Raw genomic sequence first — 19,896 nt, 5'->3', positions numbered from 1 at the left:
TCTCCGTTTAGTCTACTTTTAGAACAAGTCAAATGAGAGTCCTTTTGAAATAATCAAAAGTACAACAATTTTGTCCTTAGAAGGACTCTTTTTATTGAGAGATTCAATCTTCATTTATAAATCACATTGATGATTTACACCTAATCGATGTGGGATATAAGTCTTAACAAGCATTCCAGAATCTAAATTGATTGAGCTAAAAAATTCGTGACATCTTGTTTAAATATTGTAAGTAAGATCAGCAACTCAAGGAAATGTCATATAAAAACATTGCAAATTGGTTTCTTGCAAAGCAAGCTTGAAATATGATGTCTACACTCTACATGGTGGTCGTCGCCTTCTCAAAGATTAAGCCCAAGAATTCTTAGATTGTGTTTGGATTGAGTGATTTGAAGGAATGGAAGAGAATGGAAGGGAAGGGAAAGGAATGAAACGTAGAATACATTTCACTCTCTCATGTTAGATATATAAAAAAAAGATTAATTTAATCTACTAATTTATCATTAATTTTTTACATTAAAATAATATTTATAAGGATAAAATAGGTTTTTAACTTATAAATAACTTAATTATTTGTCCATTCCCTCCAAATGATCCCATTTTGAAGAGGAAGTATTTTGACAAATTTTTAATAAAATCTTCCTCTTAATTCTCATCAAAAACTTCCCCTTACTTTTTTTTTCAACACTATCCAAATAAGGGAATTGTAGGGAAATTCTCTTTCCCTTCTCTTTCATTCGCCCAAATCTCTCATAACTTAATTATTCATCCATTCTCTCCAAATGATCCAATTTTGAAGAAGTATTTTGACAATTTTTTAATAAAATCTTCCTCTTAATTCTCATCAAAAACTTCCCCTTAATGTTTTTAAACTATCTAAATAAGAGAATTATAGGGAAATTCTCTTTCCCTTCTCTTTCATTTGCCCAAATCTCTCCATTCATAGAACGAAAATGTTAATGACCCAACTTTTTTTAACCCAAGTTGTCTAAAGTCCAGGTGGCAGTGCCACATAGTCATGTTGACAAGGAATATTTGTTGACATAACCAATTTTTTTGAAAATCAAATTTTCCCCTTCTTTCTCCATTCTCTTTTGTTTAAAATTTGAAAATCAAACATTCCCTCTTTTATTTCCCACTTTCATTTTCTCTGACACTTCCATTATTTCATCACATCTCATTTAACCACAAATAAACAAGTAAATCATTCATATTCACGAATTACATTGAAAAGAATGGTATTACATTGTTTTTTTTACTGTTAACAAATGCAATTACATTGTTTATTTGTATACAGACATGCAGTTACATTATTTTTTTTCACACAGACCTGCGATTACATTGTTTTCAAAAGAAGGTAATTTCCACAATAGACAAATATAAGCTGCAAAAGAAAATAGTCCACAAACCAAACAAGAATAACAAGGTAGATACATTGTTTTAAAAGCATAATCACTCGTATGGTTGAAACACAGTGTTACATTGTTTTCAAAACAATGTAACTTCCAAATATGCAAAAAAAAAAGAGAACAAAATTACATTGTTGTTGGAGGTGGCTGAATGCCCGGATCGACAAATTACATTAATTTTGAAACAATGCAATTTGCTCATGTCATCGGAATTCGGTAGCTATCTGGTTGGAAAATGGATGGGTAAGGTGTGTATCAACGCCTGGAGTCCAAATATGAAGTCGGTTGTCAGAGACGTCATAAGAGGTGGCCGGATCGACGCGATTTGTGCTATCATGAGCTTGTCGTTTGGGAGCTTTTTTTCAACGATACAGACGACGGTGGGTGGCTTGGAGTGTCGAAAAATGATGGTGGTGGTCGGGCGCTTCTGTTCTGTGGGTGGAAGGCTCCGATTGGTGGCTGGACGGAAGAGCTACAGTGATGGTGGGTGGTGTTTTGTGAGAGTGGGAGGGAGAAAAATGAGAGAGAAAGACAAGAAAGAGAAGAAACAGAGAATGTGAGTGGTTATATAGAGACAAAATAGTGATGTGACTGCTGATGTGGAATGTCATGTAGGATTGGGAGAAATTGGGATAAATGATCCGTTTGGTAGACAATTTTAACAGTAGCATATATTGTAGTATATATTGTCTACAATATATGCTGGTAAAAAATGGTAGCATATATGGTTCATGAAATGTTGGTAGAGGTTTGATTGTACTTTTACTGATAGTATATTGGTGTTAAAATTATTGTGACAAATTATGTGTAGGGGTATTTTATTTTTAACTTGTAGCAAATTGAAATAAAATAATAAAATAAATAACAAATAATTTATAATATTAATAAAAGGATTTTAATTAATAAAATTAAAATTAAAATTAAAATAACATAGTTCTCACTTTGAAGATGATGTGTTCTAGGCAACCAGTTTGCACTTCGAATTTTTTGTTTGGGATTCAAAGAAATTCAATTGTTCACAAAGATTGATTGAATACTCATACTCGAAAGCCATACATAGTCCCTGCTGCTTTTTTTAAAAAAAAATTATGAGAGAAACCGGAAATCATGGAGGACGAAGGCACGACGGCGAAGGCAAAGACCTAGCAATAGCCACGAGCGGGAATTTGCAGAAGAAGAAGGGGTTGACGTAGATTGCAGAAGAAAAAGGGGCTGGGATAGTATTGGAATATCATTAATAAGGAAGGGTAGAATGGGAAATAAAAGTAAATGTGAACCAATATTATCTTAAAATGGTACTATATTGAACAATTTGAGAAGTACTATGATATTATTGTCACGAAATTGCTTAGGAATTCTAACCGAAAAATTGTCGTTTGGTGCTAAACAACAATATATGCTATTGGAAACATATATTGTTGTATGATATTGTGTGGACACAAAATTTGTTGGGTGATTTAGCATTACCGTTCATAGAGACTCTTAATGTTCTCCGCCTATAATGCTTGGCCCATCTCAACTCAGTCTAGATTCTTTCAACGGAAATTCAAACAAGTGGCCCCGCTATCACTTCTCTTTTAATTGCCGTTTAAAGTGAGTCCAGTCAACGGTTGCCCTCCCACTTTAACTTGCTCCCTCCACGACAAGACTCCAATCGACCAATACACCGAGAAATCAGAATCCATATAATATCTCTCGTTTCTTCATTGTCCCTGACACTCACAAGTCACACCTACTGAAAAAAAAAATCAATCTCTCTCTTACTCTAGAATGCAAACACAGTTCGGTACAAGAAAATGTTGAATATGGCGCATCACTCCACCCACTAAAGTGTCACATGTAAACACTCTAGTGGCCAATGGCCATGGTGGAGCAGATACGCATTGTGGTCCCCACATTCACACACACACACACACATATATATATATACACACAGATGGCATTGACTCTACTCACTCACTCACTCACCTAAAAGTATCTTTAAGGATTTGTCTCCCATGGCTTCAGCCATTGTTTCTGTTCTCGTTTTTGCTGTGTTACTGTATGGGTGTCTTCTTGTAAGTGCTACCACCAATGTGAGTACCCTCAATTTCTGTTCTTATGAATGATTCTGCGTGTTTGAGATGATTTGGGTGAGTGGATTTGTGGGTTTGGTCAGGTTTATATTGTGTATTTGGGAGAGACACCCCACGATGAAATCGAGCTGATTCAGGACTCACACCATGAGCTTCTCTCCAAGATTCTTGGAAGGTAACGATTCTCTCTGCTTTACCGTCACATTATATAAAGAATGATCACCTTACGTTTCCAATTTCCCAGTGTTGGAGTCAATTTCCCTCTTCCTGTTTCATATGATTTTCTTTTTGGTGCTAATTCTCCATATCATACATCACATTTCACGCTATTGAATATATGGAATCCTAATTTTGGAAAAGCGTGTTTCACATGAGGGCTGCAATTTAAATTTTACAGCAAAGAAGCTGCTGAGGAATCGATTCTGTACAATTACAAGCATGGATTTTCTGGGTTTGCTGCTGTATTGACAGAGTCTCATGCCAAGCTTATTGCAGGTGTTATAATGTTGGTGAACTGTACAATTCTACGAATTGTTGTTTGCACAAGTCTCTCTTGAAATTTCTTTTAATGATTCATTCATGACAGATCTCCCGGGAGTTGTCCGCGTTCTTCCAAATAGAATTTTTAGTTTGCAGACGACTAGAAGTTGGGATTTTCTGCAAGTGAAGCCTCATTTTCTTGATGGAATTCTCGGGAAGAGGCATTGGGGTGTTGGATCAATTATTGGCGTCCTGGATACTGGTTGGTATAGAAATGCTGCTCCTCCTTGTGCGTTTGAGGAGTTTATCGTGATCGTGTTCTTGGGTTTTCCTGTGCAGGTGTATGGCCTGAATCCCTAAGCTTCAACGATGAGGGCATAGGAGAGATTCCACGTCGATGGAAAGGGAAATGCGAGAAAGGAGAACAATTTAATACATCCAATTGTAATAGGTTGATTTTGCTAGCATCTTTCTATATATTTCTTTGCGTATCATTCAGTTTCAGTATAATTGCACCATTTTTACGTTGCATGCTACTTCGAAAAAATTAGGAACTCTGGAATCTGTCAATAACGTTAGCAGTGTCGGGTTGTTTCACTTCCACTTACTTGAGAGGAAATGTGCATGGATTTTTTTTTTCTTTTTGAAACGGGGGAGGGGAATTCAAACCTTGGTCACCAGGGCAATACACACTATCTTTACCCCTCCAACTAGTGGCTCGGGTGTAATGTGCCTAGGCCTGGATTTCCTTCTAATTACATTGAGAAATGGTATCCATTATCTGGAGAGCCTCTGAAATTGGAGAAAATTCAAGAATACATTTTTGGTGATGGTCAAATAATTTAATGATTGTTCAGTTTATTAGCTCAATTAAGATGCCATTGTTTGAGGTTTATGTTGGATGAACTCAAATGCCATTTTAACACTTTGTGCTTGGATGTGTTGTGCAGAAAAATTATTGGTGCTCGTTGGTATGTCAAAGGATATGAAGCTGAATTTGGGAAGTTAGATACAAGTGATGGTTTCGAATACTTATCTCCTCGGGATGCTGCAGGCCATGGGACTCACACTGCATCTACTGCAGCCGGTGCTTTGATAGGAAATGCAAGCTTTATGGGACTAGCCCAAGGATTGGCAAGAGGTGGTGCTCCATCTGCTTGGATAGCAATCTACAAGGTTTGCTGGGCTACTGGTGGTTGTAGCTCTGCAGACCTCCTTGCTGCATTTGATGATGCAATCTTTGATGGCGTGGATGTGCTTTCAGCCTCTCTTGGCTCATCACCTCCACTTCCTGCTTATGTTGAGGATCCATTAGCTATTGGTTCATTCCATGCTGTGGCGAAAGGGATATCTGTGGTCTGCTCTGCGGGAAATTCTGGTCCTTATCGTCAAACTGTAATAAATACAGCTCCATGGATTGTTACTGTTGCTGCAAGCACCATAGATAGAGCTTTTCCTACTGTGATTACGCTGGGGAACAATCAAACTCTTCAGGTACCTCCCAATCTTCTTCTTCCATTGGCAAATGTTATGTCTGCAATGACGTATACATGTACTTTAAAGAAAGCATTTACAGTGGCTTATAAATGGCTTCGTAATGTTCCTGTGTCCCTGATGTGAAGTAGATCTCTCTTACATAATTGATATCTGCTTGTTTAAGCCGGCTCTTGCTGACTATTAAATTATTTTAGACCTAGAAATAAATTTTAATTTCTCAAACAGGGTCAGGCTTTTTATACAGGGAAACATGTGAATCAGTTTTACCCCATTGTGTATGGTCAAGACATTGCAGCTTCTGAGGAAGACGAAGATGCTGCAAGGTATAATACCTTTCCTTCTCTTCTTTTGGACATGAAATGCCTATGAATTCCCACCTCTGATGTAGGATGCGTAGCTTGATAGTGCATACTTTTAACAGTAATTGTGATTCGGGAAGCCTGAATGCTGCTTTAGCAAGAGGAAAAGTAATTATCTGCTTCCAATCTCCGTCACAGAAGACTGCTGCCACTGCTATAAGGACCGTACTAAGAGTTCAAGGTGCTGGTCTCATCTTTGCACAGTTTCCAAGTAAAGATGTCACCATCTCCTCGTATATTCCTTGTGTACATGTGGACTTTACTATTGGAACATATCTTCTCTCATATATGGATGCAAGCAGGTATGAGATTACCTTTGTTCCCACTGATTTATCACATATAGAGCTGCAACATATTGGTGGGCAATAAGGAACAATCTTTAAGGCTTCTGCTTGTAGGCATTGAAAAGTAAAAAGTACACAGGCCTTTGAATTAATTGTTTTAAAAAGCAGTAGCATGATCTCTTTCTTTTTTTTTTTTTTTGAATCAGTAGTCCATACTTCTAACAATTTCTTTCTTGTGAAGTAATCCCATGGTCAAGTTTAGCTTGACTAAGACGACCATTGGGCAACAGATATCGCCTGAAGTGGCATTCTTCTCTGCTCGAGGACCAAGTTCCCTTTCACCCTCCGTGCTTAAGGTACTGATATCCTGTTTTGCGAGGAAATTGTTTTCACTATGTATGATTAACGTACTTGAATGTGCCGTGCAGCCTGACATTGCTGCTCCCGGTGTGAATATCTTGGCATCATGGTCCCCAGCTTCTTCCGTTTCTGATCCAGTCAACTTCAAAATTGAGTCGGGAACCTCCATGGCTTGCCCCCATATTTCTGGCATTGTAGCTCTTCTGAAAGCTATCCATCCAACATGGAGCCCTGCAGCTATCAAATCTGCACTAATCACAACAGGTAAAAAGCAAAAAATGCGCCAGGATTTTGCTTGCTCAGAAGCCTAACCTACATGACTGACTATCTGTCTGTCTCTTGTGCAGCTTCTCTGGTGGATGTATATGGCCAAACTATCGTGGCCGAGGGAGCTCCTCACAAGGTGGCTGATCCATTTGACTATGGAGGTGGTCAAGTTAACCCTAACAAAGCCCTAAATCCTGGTCTCATTTATGACATGGGAACATCAGATTATATCCAGTTTCTTTGTTCAATGGGGTACAATGACACTGCCATCAGCCGCTTGATGACTAACACTAGCACTTCATGTGGTAAATCAAACAATTTCCTCATAAGTCTTAATCTGCCTTCTATCACCATTCCTGACCTGAAAGGAAAGTTGACTGTTTCAAGAACGGTGACCAATGTTGGCCCCGTAAATTCTGTCTACACCGCTCGTGTTCAAGCCCCCGCTGGTACTTATGTGAGAGTTAAACCATCTGTTTTGCATTTCAATTCAAGGGTAAAGGAGATGAAGTTCAAGGTAACATTTTCGTCCAAGTTAAGAATTCAGGGAAGATACTCATTTGGATATCTGTTCTGGGAAAATGCTTCACATGTAGTTAGGATACCTTTGATTGTGAGAATTGTAATGGACGAATTTTGTGCAGAAACATGATCAGAATGTCACAAGTTATTTGTTATCATTAGTGATCATTTGTTCCTACATTTGTTGTCTCGAAGTCATTGCGATTACCTATCCAATTTTCATAGTAGATATTAGAATTTTCAGCCCAAATACATATCAACAATATTGTCCGTTTTGGGTTGTTTGGTTTTCGTGGATATATCGAGCCCTCATGATTTTGTTTTTTCAGGAGGTCACCTATCCCAATAATGCTCTCGCAGAAGCACGCTTAACTTCGGAGTTACTACAAAACGTTGTTTTTCAGAAAAATGCGTTGTTGATGATAACATCCAAACTAATAAGCAAATCCATAAAGACCCAGAACAATGAGACCAATGAGACTTAGACTTGACCCATTGAGTCCATCATGTTGGGTGAGGTTCCAGTCTTGATGTCGTGTTGATACCAATTGTGAACATGTTCTACAGTACGAAAAATACTAAAGAGCCCAACACATTGGTGGCCCAATCCATCCCAAGTCTATATTGCATTTCCAACTTAACGGCTTACATGACATGAATTAAATTGAAAAACAATTCCCTAGAAACCTAAAAACTCTCACCTCTCTCGTAAAACCTAAAAACGTGTTCCGTGATCATTATTTGAGAAAATTTCCAGCGCAATCATTATTGTACGATCCACTTGAAAAAATATAGCTTAGGGAATTAATTTTTTGAATTCTTTAATTCTAGGGTCTGTGTATAACACTTAAAATGTTTCTGAAAACCCATTGTTTTGATAATTTTCTTTGAATGATTCAAAGTAAACTACTAGTCTTTAGTACATATCAAACACAATTTGGTGACCTATATAGGGATTTAAATGAAAACAACAACATAGATAACTTGACAAGTGCTCTAAAATGTAAGCTGTTTAGTCAATTGGGCTCATCAGTCACCTTCTTAATTTTGCATAATACATACCTTTTCATCTGCAGCAACAGAAACCCAAAACAAAATTATATGAAAAAAGTAAATTGAAAAAAATCAGATAGAAGAATATAGTTGTGCTCACTACCTTTTCCCTAGCATTTTCATCGAGCAATTCGAACTGAGACGATGCAGGATTGACTCTATACTCATGCATACTCCAATCTGTTGGTTCAACATTTCCTCTCCAATAAAAAGCCAGAATTTTCTTGAATCCAATCACTTCATCATTGTGAACAATATCTTCGTCCTCTTCGATCTTTTTCCAGACACCGTTGTTTGTGGCTCGGCTTTGTGACGACTTGGTTAAGTATTCTTCATCTATTTCTGTGAAATAGTATGCTTCATCGTTCATTTGGCCATACTTGAACTCATCTGCATATGGTTTTAGTTCCACGGTAAATAAAGAAGTTTGCCAATTAATGCAAACTGAACAGAACCGCTGATGAAGCTGAAAAAAAAAAAAACAAGAAGAAGAAAATTTACCATTTGGGATTTGATCAGGGTCATGATTATACAGATCCATCTCTGTCATGACAGTCAGGTAATCTTTTTGATCAATGATCTTGTTGTGGAGGTAGAACAAAATCAGATCATCATCCTTCGGCACAAAATGATACCCTGATGGCAATATCAGTTCATGTTCTTCTCCAGCTGCATCAAATAGAGTGAATGCGACGTGCGGAGGCATGTTAGGGAGTGGAGGAGGGTTTGAGTTTGAGTTTGAATCTGAAGCATTTGAGTGACTGGCCATGCCTGCTAATTAGTTTCAGTTTCAATTCTTATGATGGGAATACCTGTTGTCTCTTTATAGATAACCAATTCCATTCCCCTGATCTGATTTTTTTTTTTTTATGATATGATTCATGTGATATTCCTTCAAATCAATTTAAGTACCAGTTATGAAAATCATGATTGAAATCTGTTTCACACAAATCTCTTCATATCTTGGACTCGCAGCAGCATGCTCAGAGCATGTGCTGAACACTCAGACACACCAGGGGTAGTTAGTTAGTTGACTGTTGAATCTTTCTTGGGTTCACAGTGCTTCAAACTCCCACTATTGTGGATCGTAAAATATAACAAAGAGTATATAGGTTTACCATGGCATGAGACTTGAGAAACAGAGCATCAGTCAGACCCGCACGATTCTGTCTTCTCAAGAGGTCATCCATCCTAATAGTGTTCTCGCATACTATGAGATGTTTTCTTCCAGGAAAATACGTTGTTGATGGTTAGGAATTGAAATTATCTATGTATGTTCTATTTTTGATATACCAAAGCTATTAATCATTACCTAATTCTAGCATCTCAAAATGACTTCATGTTGGCATGCTCCACTCAAGATGGCAAGAACCTGTATACCTGCCCAAATTAGCAAGTGGACATGTAAATATTGAAGTTCAGGATTGATAAAGTACTAACGATGAACCCACGCTACGCTGCGGGATATTGCATTATTGTAGGGTAAAGATTATACATCAACAATTGATCAAGCATTACAGATTGAAGAATGATTTATAATATCAATTTGATGAGCTGATGATATGGTAATTTAAAAAAGAGCAATGTGTTATACCCTCTAACTCTCGTTTTACCCTCAGTCTTATGTGGCATATGTGATAATTATTGATTAAAAGTACACATGTAAAATCTACTTAATATCCAAAGCCTATATAGAAAGGGGAACTAACTGCAAGACGAGCACTCATAAGGCTACCAATAGTAATATGAGCTGTATAAAAGCCTCACAGACCAAAAATCTTCACAGTTTTTTTCCAAAATTTCAGCTTTTTAGTGGTGTTGCCTTTGTTTTAAGCTTCCCTAAGTTTGCTTAGCATATGTGTTTGCTCGCCAAAGCAACTGATTGCAAAAGTCTAAAAAAAGATTCAAACAACATAAATCATTAAAACAAATCGAAAAAAGAAATTTGAACAATAAAGTTAAGGAAACGAAATACATACCAAAAGAAATATAAAAATTGTAGACAGAAACCATCAAAAAATTATTTGACATGTTCAAAAGCAAATCATTGTAATTGTCGGACCTTTGGTGGAGCAGTCAGTATAATAATCAGAGTCTGAGCTATCCAAAAGCATATCAACACATCTTTTATATTATCTAACTCGTAGTTAATTGAAGAGTAGTTGATATTTGTTCTAATAAGAGGTGAGTAGGTTCATATTCAAAATAAGGAAGAAAATTTTGAAATAAGCTGCAAAGTTCAAACCTTTTTAAGATGAATACCAAGATGAGTAAGAGTACACAGATTTTGATAAAGATACTCAAAAATTTGGACAAAATACAGCAAAACCTATATACACATTACAACCAGAACCATGCGTGTTATATACTCGTGGGTTGTCCTGTAGTACTGAACTTTTTAGTCAATTGCTTATTTACAATATCAAAATTCATCAGATTAATACAATTTTTTTTCCTTGAAAACTACTAGAACTGAAAAAAGACTGATATATATGCAACACACTTGATGCCCAACAATACATATTGATATTGGCCGCACATAGTTTTCCATCAATCGATCCTTTGGAAAGCTTAGAGTGCGTTTGGTTTACATGTTTTTCTTCAATTGTTTTCTGTTTTCAATTGCTGAAAAATAGAAAACACTATTAAAAACGCGTTTGGTTGAACGTTTTAGAAAACACACAAAAGGAAAATCATTAGAAAATAGAAAACAATAAAAATACGTTTTCTAAAATAAACACGCTAATCTTCATCCGTCGTAACTCGTATCCCGCATTCTGCTTCCTTCGTCTCGTTGTCTCTCCATTCTTCCCCCTCTTTCTCTTTCTCTCCCCCTTCTTTCTTCTCTTTCTCTCTCCCTTCTTCCTTTATCTATCCACCCGTGCCGCCGCCATTCGTTTGAGTCGTCGCTGCTGCCATCCGATCGCCAGAGTCGTCACTGCCGCCAGGTTTTATCGCACCTTTTTTCAGTCATCATTTATTTTCTGGTCTGAGCAGATCAGTTGATTTTGAGATGGTTTTGAAGGGAGAGAAGGGAAGTGGGTTTTGAGAATGGCTTGGCCTTTTGCGTGCATAATGAGTTTTGCTCAGCTTCCATGGCTACCTAGCTGCCCTTTGTTTTCTTTGCTGTGTTCAGGATGATTCGTGTCTTCTCTGGAGTTTTCTTTTACTTGATTGAGCTTTGCCATTGGACTAAAGCTTATTTGGTCTATTTCTTTAGGGCCTAGTTTCATGGGTTATCTCTATTCAAGTTAAACGGCTTAATTCAAGCCCACAACTAGTGTTAATATTTTATTTCTTACATCACATCAAACATGTACACTGAAAAGGATTTGATGTGGTTTAAGTTCTGGTGGAGGTCTTCAACTCATATAAATTGTGGAATTCCAAGTTATACCATAAAATTGAAAACCAAAATTTCAACCCATTTTATGTTTTAGAAAACAATTTTTGAGTATTTTAAACCAAACATGTTTTCTAACTTAGAAAACAGAAATAGAAAACAGAAAATAGAAAATGAAAATAGAAAAAGAAAATAAACCAAACGGCCTCTTAGCTTGTCTTTGAAACTGAGGTTCTCCACCATATGTTGAATCATATTATAAAACCATTCATTATCTTGACTTTGAAGTGAATGTTTATGGATTGAAAGTTGAAAGTATGAGTTCCTTCCTTTAGCTCTTCCTGATATAAAGATATAACTAAATTGAAATCCAATCTGTCCAATTAAAGAAAGGGATAACTATTGAAATGACCCTTGAATTTTCGTGAATGGATCAATTTAGCCTTTGAACTTTCAAAACTATAATCCGTTACAATTTCTATTTATTTAGCTGATGTGACAGTAAGTTTGAAAACCACATGTCATGTTAGTAACGGAAAACAACTGCCACATCAACAAAAATAGAAGGAATGTGTGCGTAGGGGCAAACGATATACGAAAGTAAAAGTTCAAGGGACAAATTGGTCCTAAATGAAAATTCAGGGTCATTTCATAACTTCTCCCCTAAAGAAAATTCAAGTTCTTTGTGTCATTTTTTTGGTCCATCTCAATGGATTTCTTCGTAAAATCCCTCTGCGGTGTCAGCGCCCTCCACCTAAAAGGAGTTCGTAGTGAGAGTTGTACTTCTTGCTTAGCTAGATGACTCTCCAATCGCCCACTAAAGAATTTTAATTTTTGAAACTAAATCTCACGTTGCTTCTAAAAAAAGGACAATATTGGAACAAACCAAAAATAATAAAGAAAACATACATAACCAAGAACGATAGCAAACAATTAAAATGCACATATGAAATACAAGAAAAAAGTTTAAGGAACAAAAAATAGCAAGCCAACATGAGTAGGTGAAACCCCATAACACAGCAAACTAACCTGAGATACAGAAGAACAACAGTATGCCTACCAAGAAACAGAACGAAATCAACCTGCCAAAAAAAGACACAGAATGACATGAAAAGCATCGGGAAATCAGCCTGCCAGGATGGGTTACTTTGATGGCTGAACACCGAGGTGGTTGATTTGTATTCGAAGAGAGTTCTTCGTTGGTTGATGAGCAAGTCATTAATGGTATGAGTTCGTTGGAATGGAGAGATTGAGTTTTAGGACTATATGTTTTCTAATTATTCTCTGTTTTTTAGTTATTTTATGCTATTGTGAGTTTTTTTTTTTCCCTAATTTATTTAGGTTTAGGGACCAAAATATTCTTGTTTAAATTTGAAAAAAATATATTTATATTTTGATTGGTCCTGCGAACCCAACGACATACTTTTTATTCAAAAAAAAAATCAAATTCAATATGAAAAGTGTATGATAATTCTAGATTGTTAGATATAAAATAAAAGACATTTCATACACTTTTCAGGACCTCATTGCATACATTTCACTTTTAAAAGTTAGAACATAATTTTAGGATCTCATGAGAGAATTCCTAACATATATATAATTATTATATATATATATATATATATATATATATATATAGTTTCTACATTTTAACTTTAATTTGGTTTTTGATGAGGGATTTTGGCAAAAAATGACTGCTTATGTAAGCCAATCCAAGATTTCACTACTTTACTACATCATACTCTGAATCTATCCGAATGAACTCATGTTTTGGCAAAAAAGATACAGAGGAAAATGGCTCTTAAGAGAACTGCGTTGCAAACAAGAGTTAACCCTGCAAAGAAGACGGATTCCTGATCCCTAATTCCTACAGTTCTTATTCGGCAAAACCAAATTTTATGCCCTCGAAGTTGCACGGGTTTCTCGTTTCTGTCCTTAAAGTTTAAAATTTACCCCAAATATCCTTAAAATTTCAAAAAGCAAGTGTTTTCTATCCCGAAATCAATTTTCCGACCATTCATCACCGAAACTTGATTAGTTGGCAACCGGAGATCCAAGCTGGCAATTACATCTCATTATTATAATTACAAAATTTTACATGTCATTTTCTTTTAAAAAACAAACAAAATTTTTACCCAAAATAAAGCCTTGATTTTATAACCGTACTTTTTCTACTTCTGCAACTCTAGTTTCTCAATATTGTCGTTCTTCACGCTGGCCTATCCACTCTGAAGCTTGCTGTTCTTCTTCCTATTAGCGTGATGGATTGAGTGAGGTAAGTTCGGATCTCCAGCTAGTATTTTCGATTTTCGATCCAAGATGAATGTTGATCATAAGTTTAAGATGATTGTTCAACTGGGAGGGTATTTGGATTTTCAGAATTGGGAATACATAAGAGAAAATTCATACATGTATGGGTGTTAGAATGGAGGATTGGGGTAGTTCTGAGATGAGTTGGTGGATGAAAGGTTTAGGTGCCGATTTTGTCAATGTTGCCCTTATGTATTCCAAGCCCTAGAAACCATTCTGTCATGGTTTGAAGTTACTGGAAGATGAAGATGAATACAAAGAGATGGGATGGATTGGAGTGGAATATGGGTATGTGCATGTGTATGTAGACCACACAAACACATACACTTATGATGTGTATCTGCTGAATAAGTTGAGTAAGAGAGATTGTGATCTTTGTGGTGAGAAAAGCTACAAGAGGTGAGTAACATTGTACATATGCATCCTTCTTGAAGCATTTTGGAACATAACTTATAACAGACTCCTCTTTGAAGTTGATGCAACTAATTGCATGAGCGCATGGAATACCAGTCAAGTCCCACAATCTACAACTACACTCTCTATCATCTAGGTCAACTGTGAAGGTATCTTGCATTGAAGTCACAACAAATTTTGAGTTCCCAGACCACCTAGCAACCCATTTCCCACTTATATTCCAACTTTTCTCGATCCTCTTTTGTATCCTAGGTAAGACATCTCCTTCATAGAGGAAATAGGAAGCTCTCTAGCAACCAATATGACACTATTAAATGTCTCAGACATGTTGTTGACTAAGGTATCACATTTTGGATGACCATTGAGGTGAGACCTAGTCCAAAATCTAGGTTCAATACCCATGAGCATTGCATAAGCATTTGGGTTTATCTGCTCTATCTCTCTCATCACCCTCATCCATTCTTGGGGGTAGGTTGCCCTAGCAGCCTTCCACATTAGTTCCTTCAGCTGTAAACCAGGGAAAACTTTTTTGAAATTTTCATATAAGTGTCTTACACAAAACCTATGGTCCACACCCTGTAGATCTTCATTTAAAACTAACCCAAGCCCTTGAAAAAGTCATACACTGCATTAGTAATTAGGAAGTACAGTTGTCCATTATAAGGAAATTGAAAATAAATGTTGAAGAAAATCACATACCTTTTGTTGGTCACTAACAAAAGTCCATCTATTAGTGGTGTGTGACCCAATATCTTCTAGTAGTTGACCAAGAAACCATCTCCAAGTTGCCCTTGTTTCCTTGTCAACAACAGCAAAAGCAATGGGGAGCATTTGGTCATTAGGGTCCCTGCCTACTGCAGTTAAAAGTTGGCCCCCATATACACCTTTCAAAAAGCATCCATCTACTCCTATTATTGGCTTGCATGAAGCAAATGATTTCTTGCATACTTCTAAACATATATAGATATTATCAAACATGGCTATCAAGCTTCTTGATGGACTCTCAACAGGTTGAAGTGTAGCAGAAACACCACAAGAGCTCCCAGGGTTAGACCTCAATACTTCACCACAAAAATCATGCAACCTTCTAAATTGTTCTTTATGACTACCTTGAACAACATCCATAGCCTTCTTTCTTGCTATGGTAGCAAGACCTAGACTAATAGAAGCTACATATTTGTCCTGGACTTTCATAATTATTTCTCTCAATTTCATTTTAGGATTCCTTCTCAATTTGGGAACCAACTTAACAGCAAGCCATTTTGAATTAAGCATTCTAACCTTCTGGCTTCTTGTAAAACTGTGAATAAGGTAGGCAGGTTTCAGCTGCCAAGTATCCTCGTGTGTGATCTTCGATGCATACAAATGAAACTTACATGTTGAAAAACACATAACCCTAGCCCTAGTATGATCCAACTTATTCCGCTCCATTTATCTTCCACAACATGCTGCATATGTGCCCACAACTTTCACAAATTATTCCCTACGAGTAAACACCATGCCAATTTCCCATTTGAAAGTTGACATGTCTTTAAGAGGCTTAAAAGTGGAAAAAGATTCATCTTTTTGCATTACATCAACATCATTCTCATCCTCACTTGGTAAGCTTTCCAAATCCTCTTCATCCCATTCCATATCACTCAGTCCTCTAACCGAGTCAATGATGGGATCGAATACCTCCTCATCTCGATCTTCATCACTCGAAATGCCATGAAATATTGTCTCAGCCTCAGCCTCAATACCTACATCAATGAACCTATCTCCTTCTATCTCATCATCAACCTCTTCAGTTGGAACCTCTCTAATGTCAAAATCAGCATCACCGGAGTCAAAAGGCTCATTACAGAGTTCTTCTCCAACGCCACAACTAAGATCGTGTTGTTGTTAAGGGAAATGTCCGACATTACCCTTATCAGCAAGAGGAGCTTCTCAATGTCTGTGATTCTCACCATCTCGTATTCAGCAAATTTGGAGTTCTACCAAAGAAACTAAAAGGAACAGAAATAAAGATAATGGATATTACCAAAGATGAACTTGGGATGAAGCTCCCGTATACTTCGATGAAGCTGCCGTGGATGAATGAAGAAGAACCGGTAGCGGACTATAACAAAGAGACGAATATGGAGTGTTAAGGACTCTCACGTTTCTAGGGCTTTATTTTGGGTAAAAAAATTGTTTATTTTTTAAAAGAAAATGACATGTAAAATTTTATAAATATAATAATGAGATGTAATTGCCAGCTTGGATCTCTGGTTGCCAGCTAATCAAGTTCTGATGATGAATGGCCAGAAAATTGATTTCGCGACAAAAAACACTTGCTTTTTGAAACTTTAAGGATATTTGGGGTAAATTTTAAACTTTAAGGACAGAAACGAGAAACCCATGCAACTTCGAGGGCATAAAATATGGTTTTGCCGTTCTTATTCCTAGAAAGCCGAATAAGGATTAGAAAGACTATCGAACTGAAGTCACCTAGCCTAGGAAGTTTCTACTGGTAGGTTTCTTTGTGCACCTAGGATGCCTATCCAACCCGGTTCCCGGAGCGAAGGATACGAGTTGGTAGCTCCTGTACTTGTTAATTGGTATACGAGACGAGGATGATATCGAGACAGTCCCCGCACCGCACCCTAGCAACCTAATCCTTATGTTTGTGAAGGGGGAGATGAAAATATGGTTATACCTCAAGTGACCGTCCATGAATGACAGAATTTTTTGCCCAGCTGCTCTGTCCACTAACAGATCAGCGATTGGCATTGGGTTCTCGTCTTTTGTTGGGGCCTCTTTTAATACATTAAGAAAAGATGTTCACAGGGGCCAGAAAGACTCGGTCATAGGAACTTAGACCACCTACGCGCTGGTAAACGAAAACCACCTCGACCAGATCAGAGTAAACAACAATGTCGAATCAGGCCGCCCCTTGCCTTGAAAGAATTCACACGCGGCCACCAGCTTTCCCAAAATAAAATAAGGGGAGATCCGCTGCTTACTGCTCACGGAAATATCCGACCTATACTATAGTCAAGTCGTCCGCGTATCTTTCTGGTCTCCTTTCCTTCTATTCATCAGATTTTTTGCTTTGACCCGTTTTTCTCTTTCAAAGAAAAAAAAAGAAAAACTTGACCAGAATATCAGATTTAATTTTTCATTAAATAAACAGTAAAGGCCATGTAAAAAGAGAAGCCATAAATTCCGCACCAGTTTCGCCGACGAACCAGCCTTCATTTCAGTGCTTCATCCATCCAACCAACCCTCTCTCCCATATCTATCTACAGTTTTTCATTCTATTCCAACGCATCTTCATCTTTATCAGGTAATCACGCATCAATTATATATACACGCACGGAGAATCTGATTCTCTTTTTGTTTTTTGTTTTCTAATTTTTGATTGACATGCAGATATGGAGTACTGTGTGGAATCTAGAGCGTTGAAGTCGAGCTTACAGAGAGAAATATTGGCCATGAAATCGACGACGACGACACAGCAAGCCTTTTTGGAGGATTTCGTGTTCTTGAACACTAATATTGGCGATGATTTCTCTGTTGACTGTTTTCTTGATTTCTCTAACGGAGAATTGAAGGAGAACAGCTTTGGTGACGAAGAAGATGAGGAGGAAAAGGAAAGACTCTCTGTTTCCTCTCAAGAACGCATGGACGATGATAATAATTCTAACTCTAGCACTCTCTCCGGTACCACTGATAACTCCGATTCTTTTGGCGCCGGCGAAATCTCTGTTCCGGTAATTATTTTCACAAAATATTCAAGGAGAAATATTTTTGATTTTTTTTAAAATTTACAATTGAAATTAATATTTGTTTTATGCTTCTCAGACTGACGAACTTGCCGACCTTGAATGGGTATCGCAATTTGTGGACGATTCGGTACCGGAATTTCCTCTGTTGTACCCTGTTTGTTACAAGGAGAAAACAGAGAGCCATACAAAGAACCGGTTAGAGCCGGAACCAAAACCGTCCGTGTGTAAGTCTCCATGCTTTCCTGCTCATTTTCCGTCAAAGGCAAGAACAAAGCGGACGAGAGCCACTGGCCGAGTATGGCGACTCCGGTCACCACTCACGGTGTCATCATCAGTACCTTGTCTCTTAGTCACCAACGAGCCTGGTTTTGACAAGCCGCCAGCGAAGAAACTAAAGAAAGCACCGGCGGCTCAGAGGACCATGGGGTTAACATGGGCGGGTCAGTTTCAACGAAGGTGCAGCCATTGCCAGGTCCAAAAGACCCCGCAATGGAGAACCGGCCCATTGGGGCCCAAAACGCTGTGCAATGCGTGTGGAGTTCGGTACAAGTCGGGTCAACTTTTTCCGGAGTATAGACCGGCTTGCAGCCCAACCTTTTCGGATGATATTCACTCGAATAGTCATCGGAAAGTGTTAGAGATGAGGAAGAGGAAGGAGACCGCTGAACCGGACTCCCGGTTGAACCAGATAGTTCAAAGGTTTTGAAGGTTAAGGTTTAGAGATTAACTTCTAGACTGATTTTCAAGGTAGTGGTTGTAGAATTTTTTCTAATTAGGTAGCATCTTTATTAAACTTTAATGTTCTAGTTTTCTTAATTTTTGTAGCTTTTTAGGAAAAATTTTTCTCTAAAATCAGGTCAGTAGTTGCAGACTTGCAGGAAATTTAGATCAAAAGGTAACTCTTTCTTCTTTTTTTTTTTGTTTTCCTGATTTATTTTCTATTTACATTTTTAATTGAAGGTCTATGAATGGATGGGGTCTTTAAAATGTTCAAGTCTGTTTAGCAGTTTTTGACGCAAAACAGAACAACAAAGGAAGCGAATCAACGTTTGATTCAAAATCAAATTACACTGAAATTTATCAGAAAATGAGAGAAACCTTTCTACGGTTGTGATATATTTCATAAAAATGGAAGATAATGACTATTAGAGTATGCTATAATTCTAATATGATGAAAAACACAAAAATGGAAAATTACGACAATGCCCTTAAAACAAAAAATGACCCCGTTTGATATTCAAAATGATGGTGGGACTAAGGGTTTGATCCTAGTTCTGCTTTGCTCAAAACATCGTTTCACTTCAATTAATCAAATTTTCATCGAATTGGGACAACGTTACACAAAATTCAATCCAAGCCCAAAATATGATTTCGACTGGTTGATATTTTTGGTAAATACTTCAAACTTCAAAAGTAGTCCTATATCAAAGCTTTGATGGTGTGATGACAACTTGTTCCCTTGTGGACGAGAGACAGAGAGTATTGGGGCCAACTTTAGTAATAAAAATTAGGTAGTAATGATTTGAGTCTGGGACCACCAAAGTGAGTTAAAATATCTGAACCAGAGATTTGTGGTATTGGCCGCTGACTCAGTCTAAGTAGTGACTGGTGTGTCTACAAAGTGCTCTTATCAACAAGTCAGCAACTCAATATCTATAGAGACTCATGACCGACTTCCAATTCAATACATGCATCTTCTGAAGATTCTGAAAATCAAAACCCAATCTATGGAAAAATTCAGATATGAAAGTAAATCAAGAGAGCACCACAC

General features: G+C 37.3%; 4 protein-coding genes across 5 annotated transcripts; 2 read left to right on the top strand and 2 right to left on the bottom strand.

The window, feature by feature from the left end:
- Positions 1-3,372: 3,372 nt before the first annotated feature.
- On the top strand, positions 3,373-7,469 carry LOC120001703 (subtilisin-like protease SBT3.9). 2 transcript variants are annotated; one of them, XM_038850128.1, is made up of 11 exons: positions 3,373-3,484; positions 3,568-3,659; positions 3,882-3,979; positions 4,071-4,226; positions 4,304-4,415; positions 4,915-5,458; positions 5,693-5,784; positions 5,883-6,122; positions 6,346-6,460; positions 6,533-6,728; positions 6,812-7,469. In XM_038850128.1, exons 1-11 carry the CDS (start codon positions 3,407-3,409, stop codon positions 7,381-7,383), a joined length of 2,295 nt encoding a protein of 764 aa, XP_038706056.1. In that variant the 5' UTR covers positions 3,373-3,406; the 3' UTR covers positions 7,384-7,469. The 2 variants fall into 2 exon arrangements, with proteins under 2 accessions (XP_038706056.1, XP_038706055.1); XM_038850127.1 differs by having other exon boundaries at positions 5,687-5,784; positions 6,812-7,468.
- An 800-nt stretch (positions 7,470-8,269) lies between these two features.
- On the bottom strand, positions 8,270-9,496 carry LOC120002549 (NAC domain-containing protein 2-like). Its single transcript, XM_038851316.1, has 5 exons — positions 9,438-9,496; positions 9,219-9,301; positions 8,808-9,077; positions 8,410-8,696; positions 8,270-8,323 (listed from the first exon to the last, which is right to left on the bottom strand). Exons 1-5 carry the CDS (start codon positions 9,494-9,496, stop codon positions 8,270-8,272), a joined length of 753 nt encoding a protein of 250 aa, XP_038707244.1.
- Positions 9,497-10,145: 649 nt separating this feature from the next.
- On the bottom strand, positions 10,146-15,804 carry LOC120002548. The gene is made up of 7 exons (XM_038851314.1): positions 15,073-15,804; positions 14,975-14,998; positions 14,633-14,880; positions 14,285-14,567; positions 12,679-12,731; positions 10,286-10,368; positions 10,146-10,198 (listed from the first exon to the last, which is right to left on the bottom strand). The coding sequence occupies exons 1-7, from the start codon at positions 15,802-15,804 to the stop codon at positions 10,146-10,148; spliced, it is 1,476 nt and encodes a 491-aa protein (XP_038707242.1).
- A 1,710-nt stretch (positions 15,805-17,514) lies between these two features.
- On the top strand, positions 17,515-19,038 carry LOC120002777 (GATA transcription factor 5-like). The gene is made up of 3 exons (XM_038851590.1): positions 17,515-17,683; positions 17,770-18,110; positions 18,202-19,038. The coding sequence occupies exons 2-3, from the start codon at positions 17,772-17,774 to the stop codon at positions 18,829-18,831; spliced, it is 969 nt and encodes a 322-aa protein (XP_038707518.1). The 5' UTR covers positions 17,515-17,683; positions 17,770-17,771; the 3' UTR covers positions 18,832-19,038.
- Positions 19,039-19,896: the final 858 nt, after the last annotated feature.

The sequence above is a fragment of the Tripterygium wilfordii genome, chromosome 7, assembly GCF_013401445.1.
Source record: "Tripterygium wilfordii isolate XIE 37 chromosome 7, ASM1340144v1, whole genome shotgun sequence".
NCBI classification, from domain to species: Eukaryota; Viridiplantae; Streptophyta; class Magnoliopsida; order Celastrales; family Celastraceae; genus Tripterygium; species Tripterygium wilfordii.
This window is presented reverse-complemented; position numbering and strand designations above follow the sequence as displayed.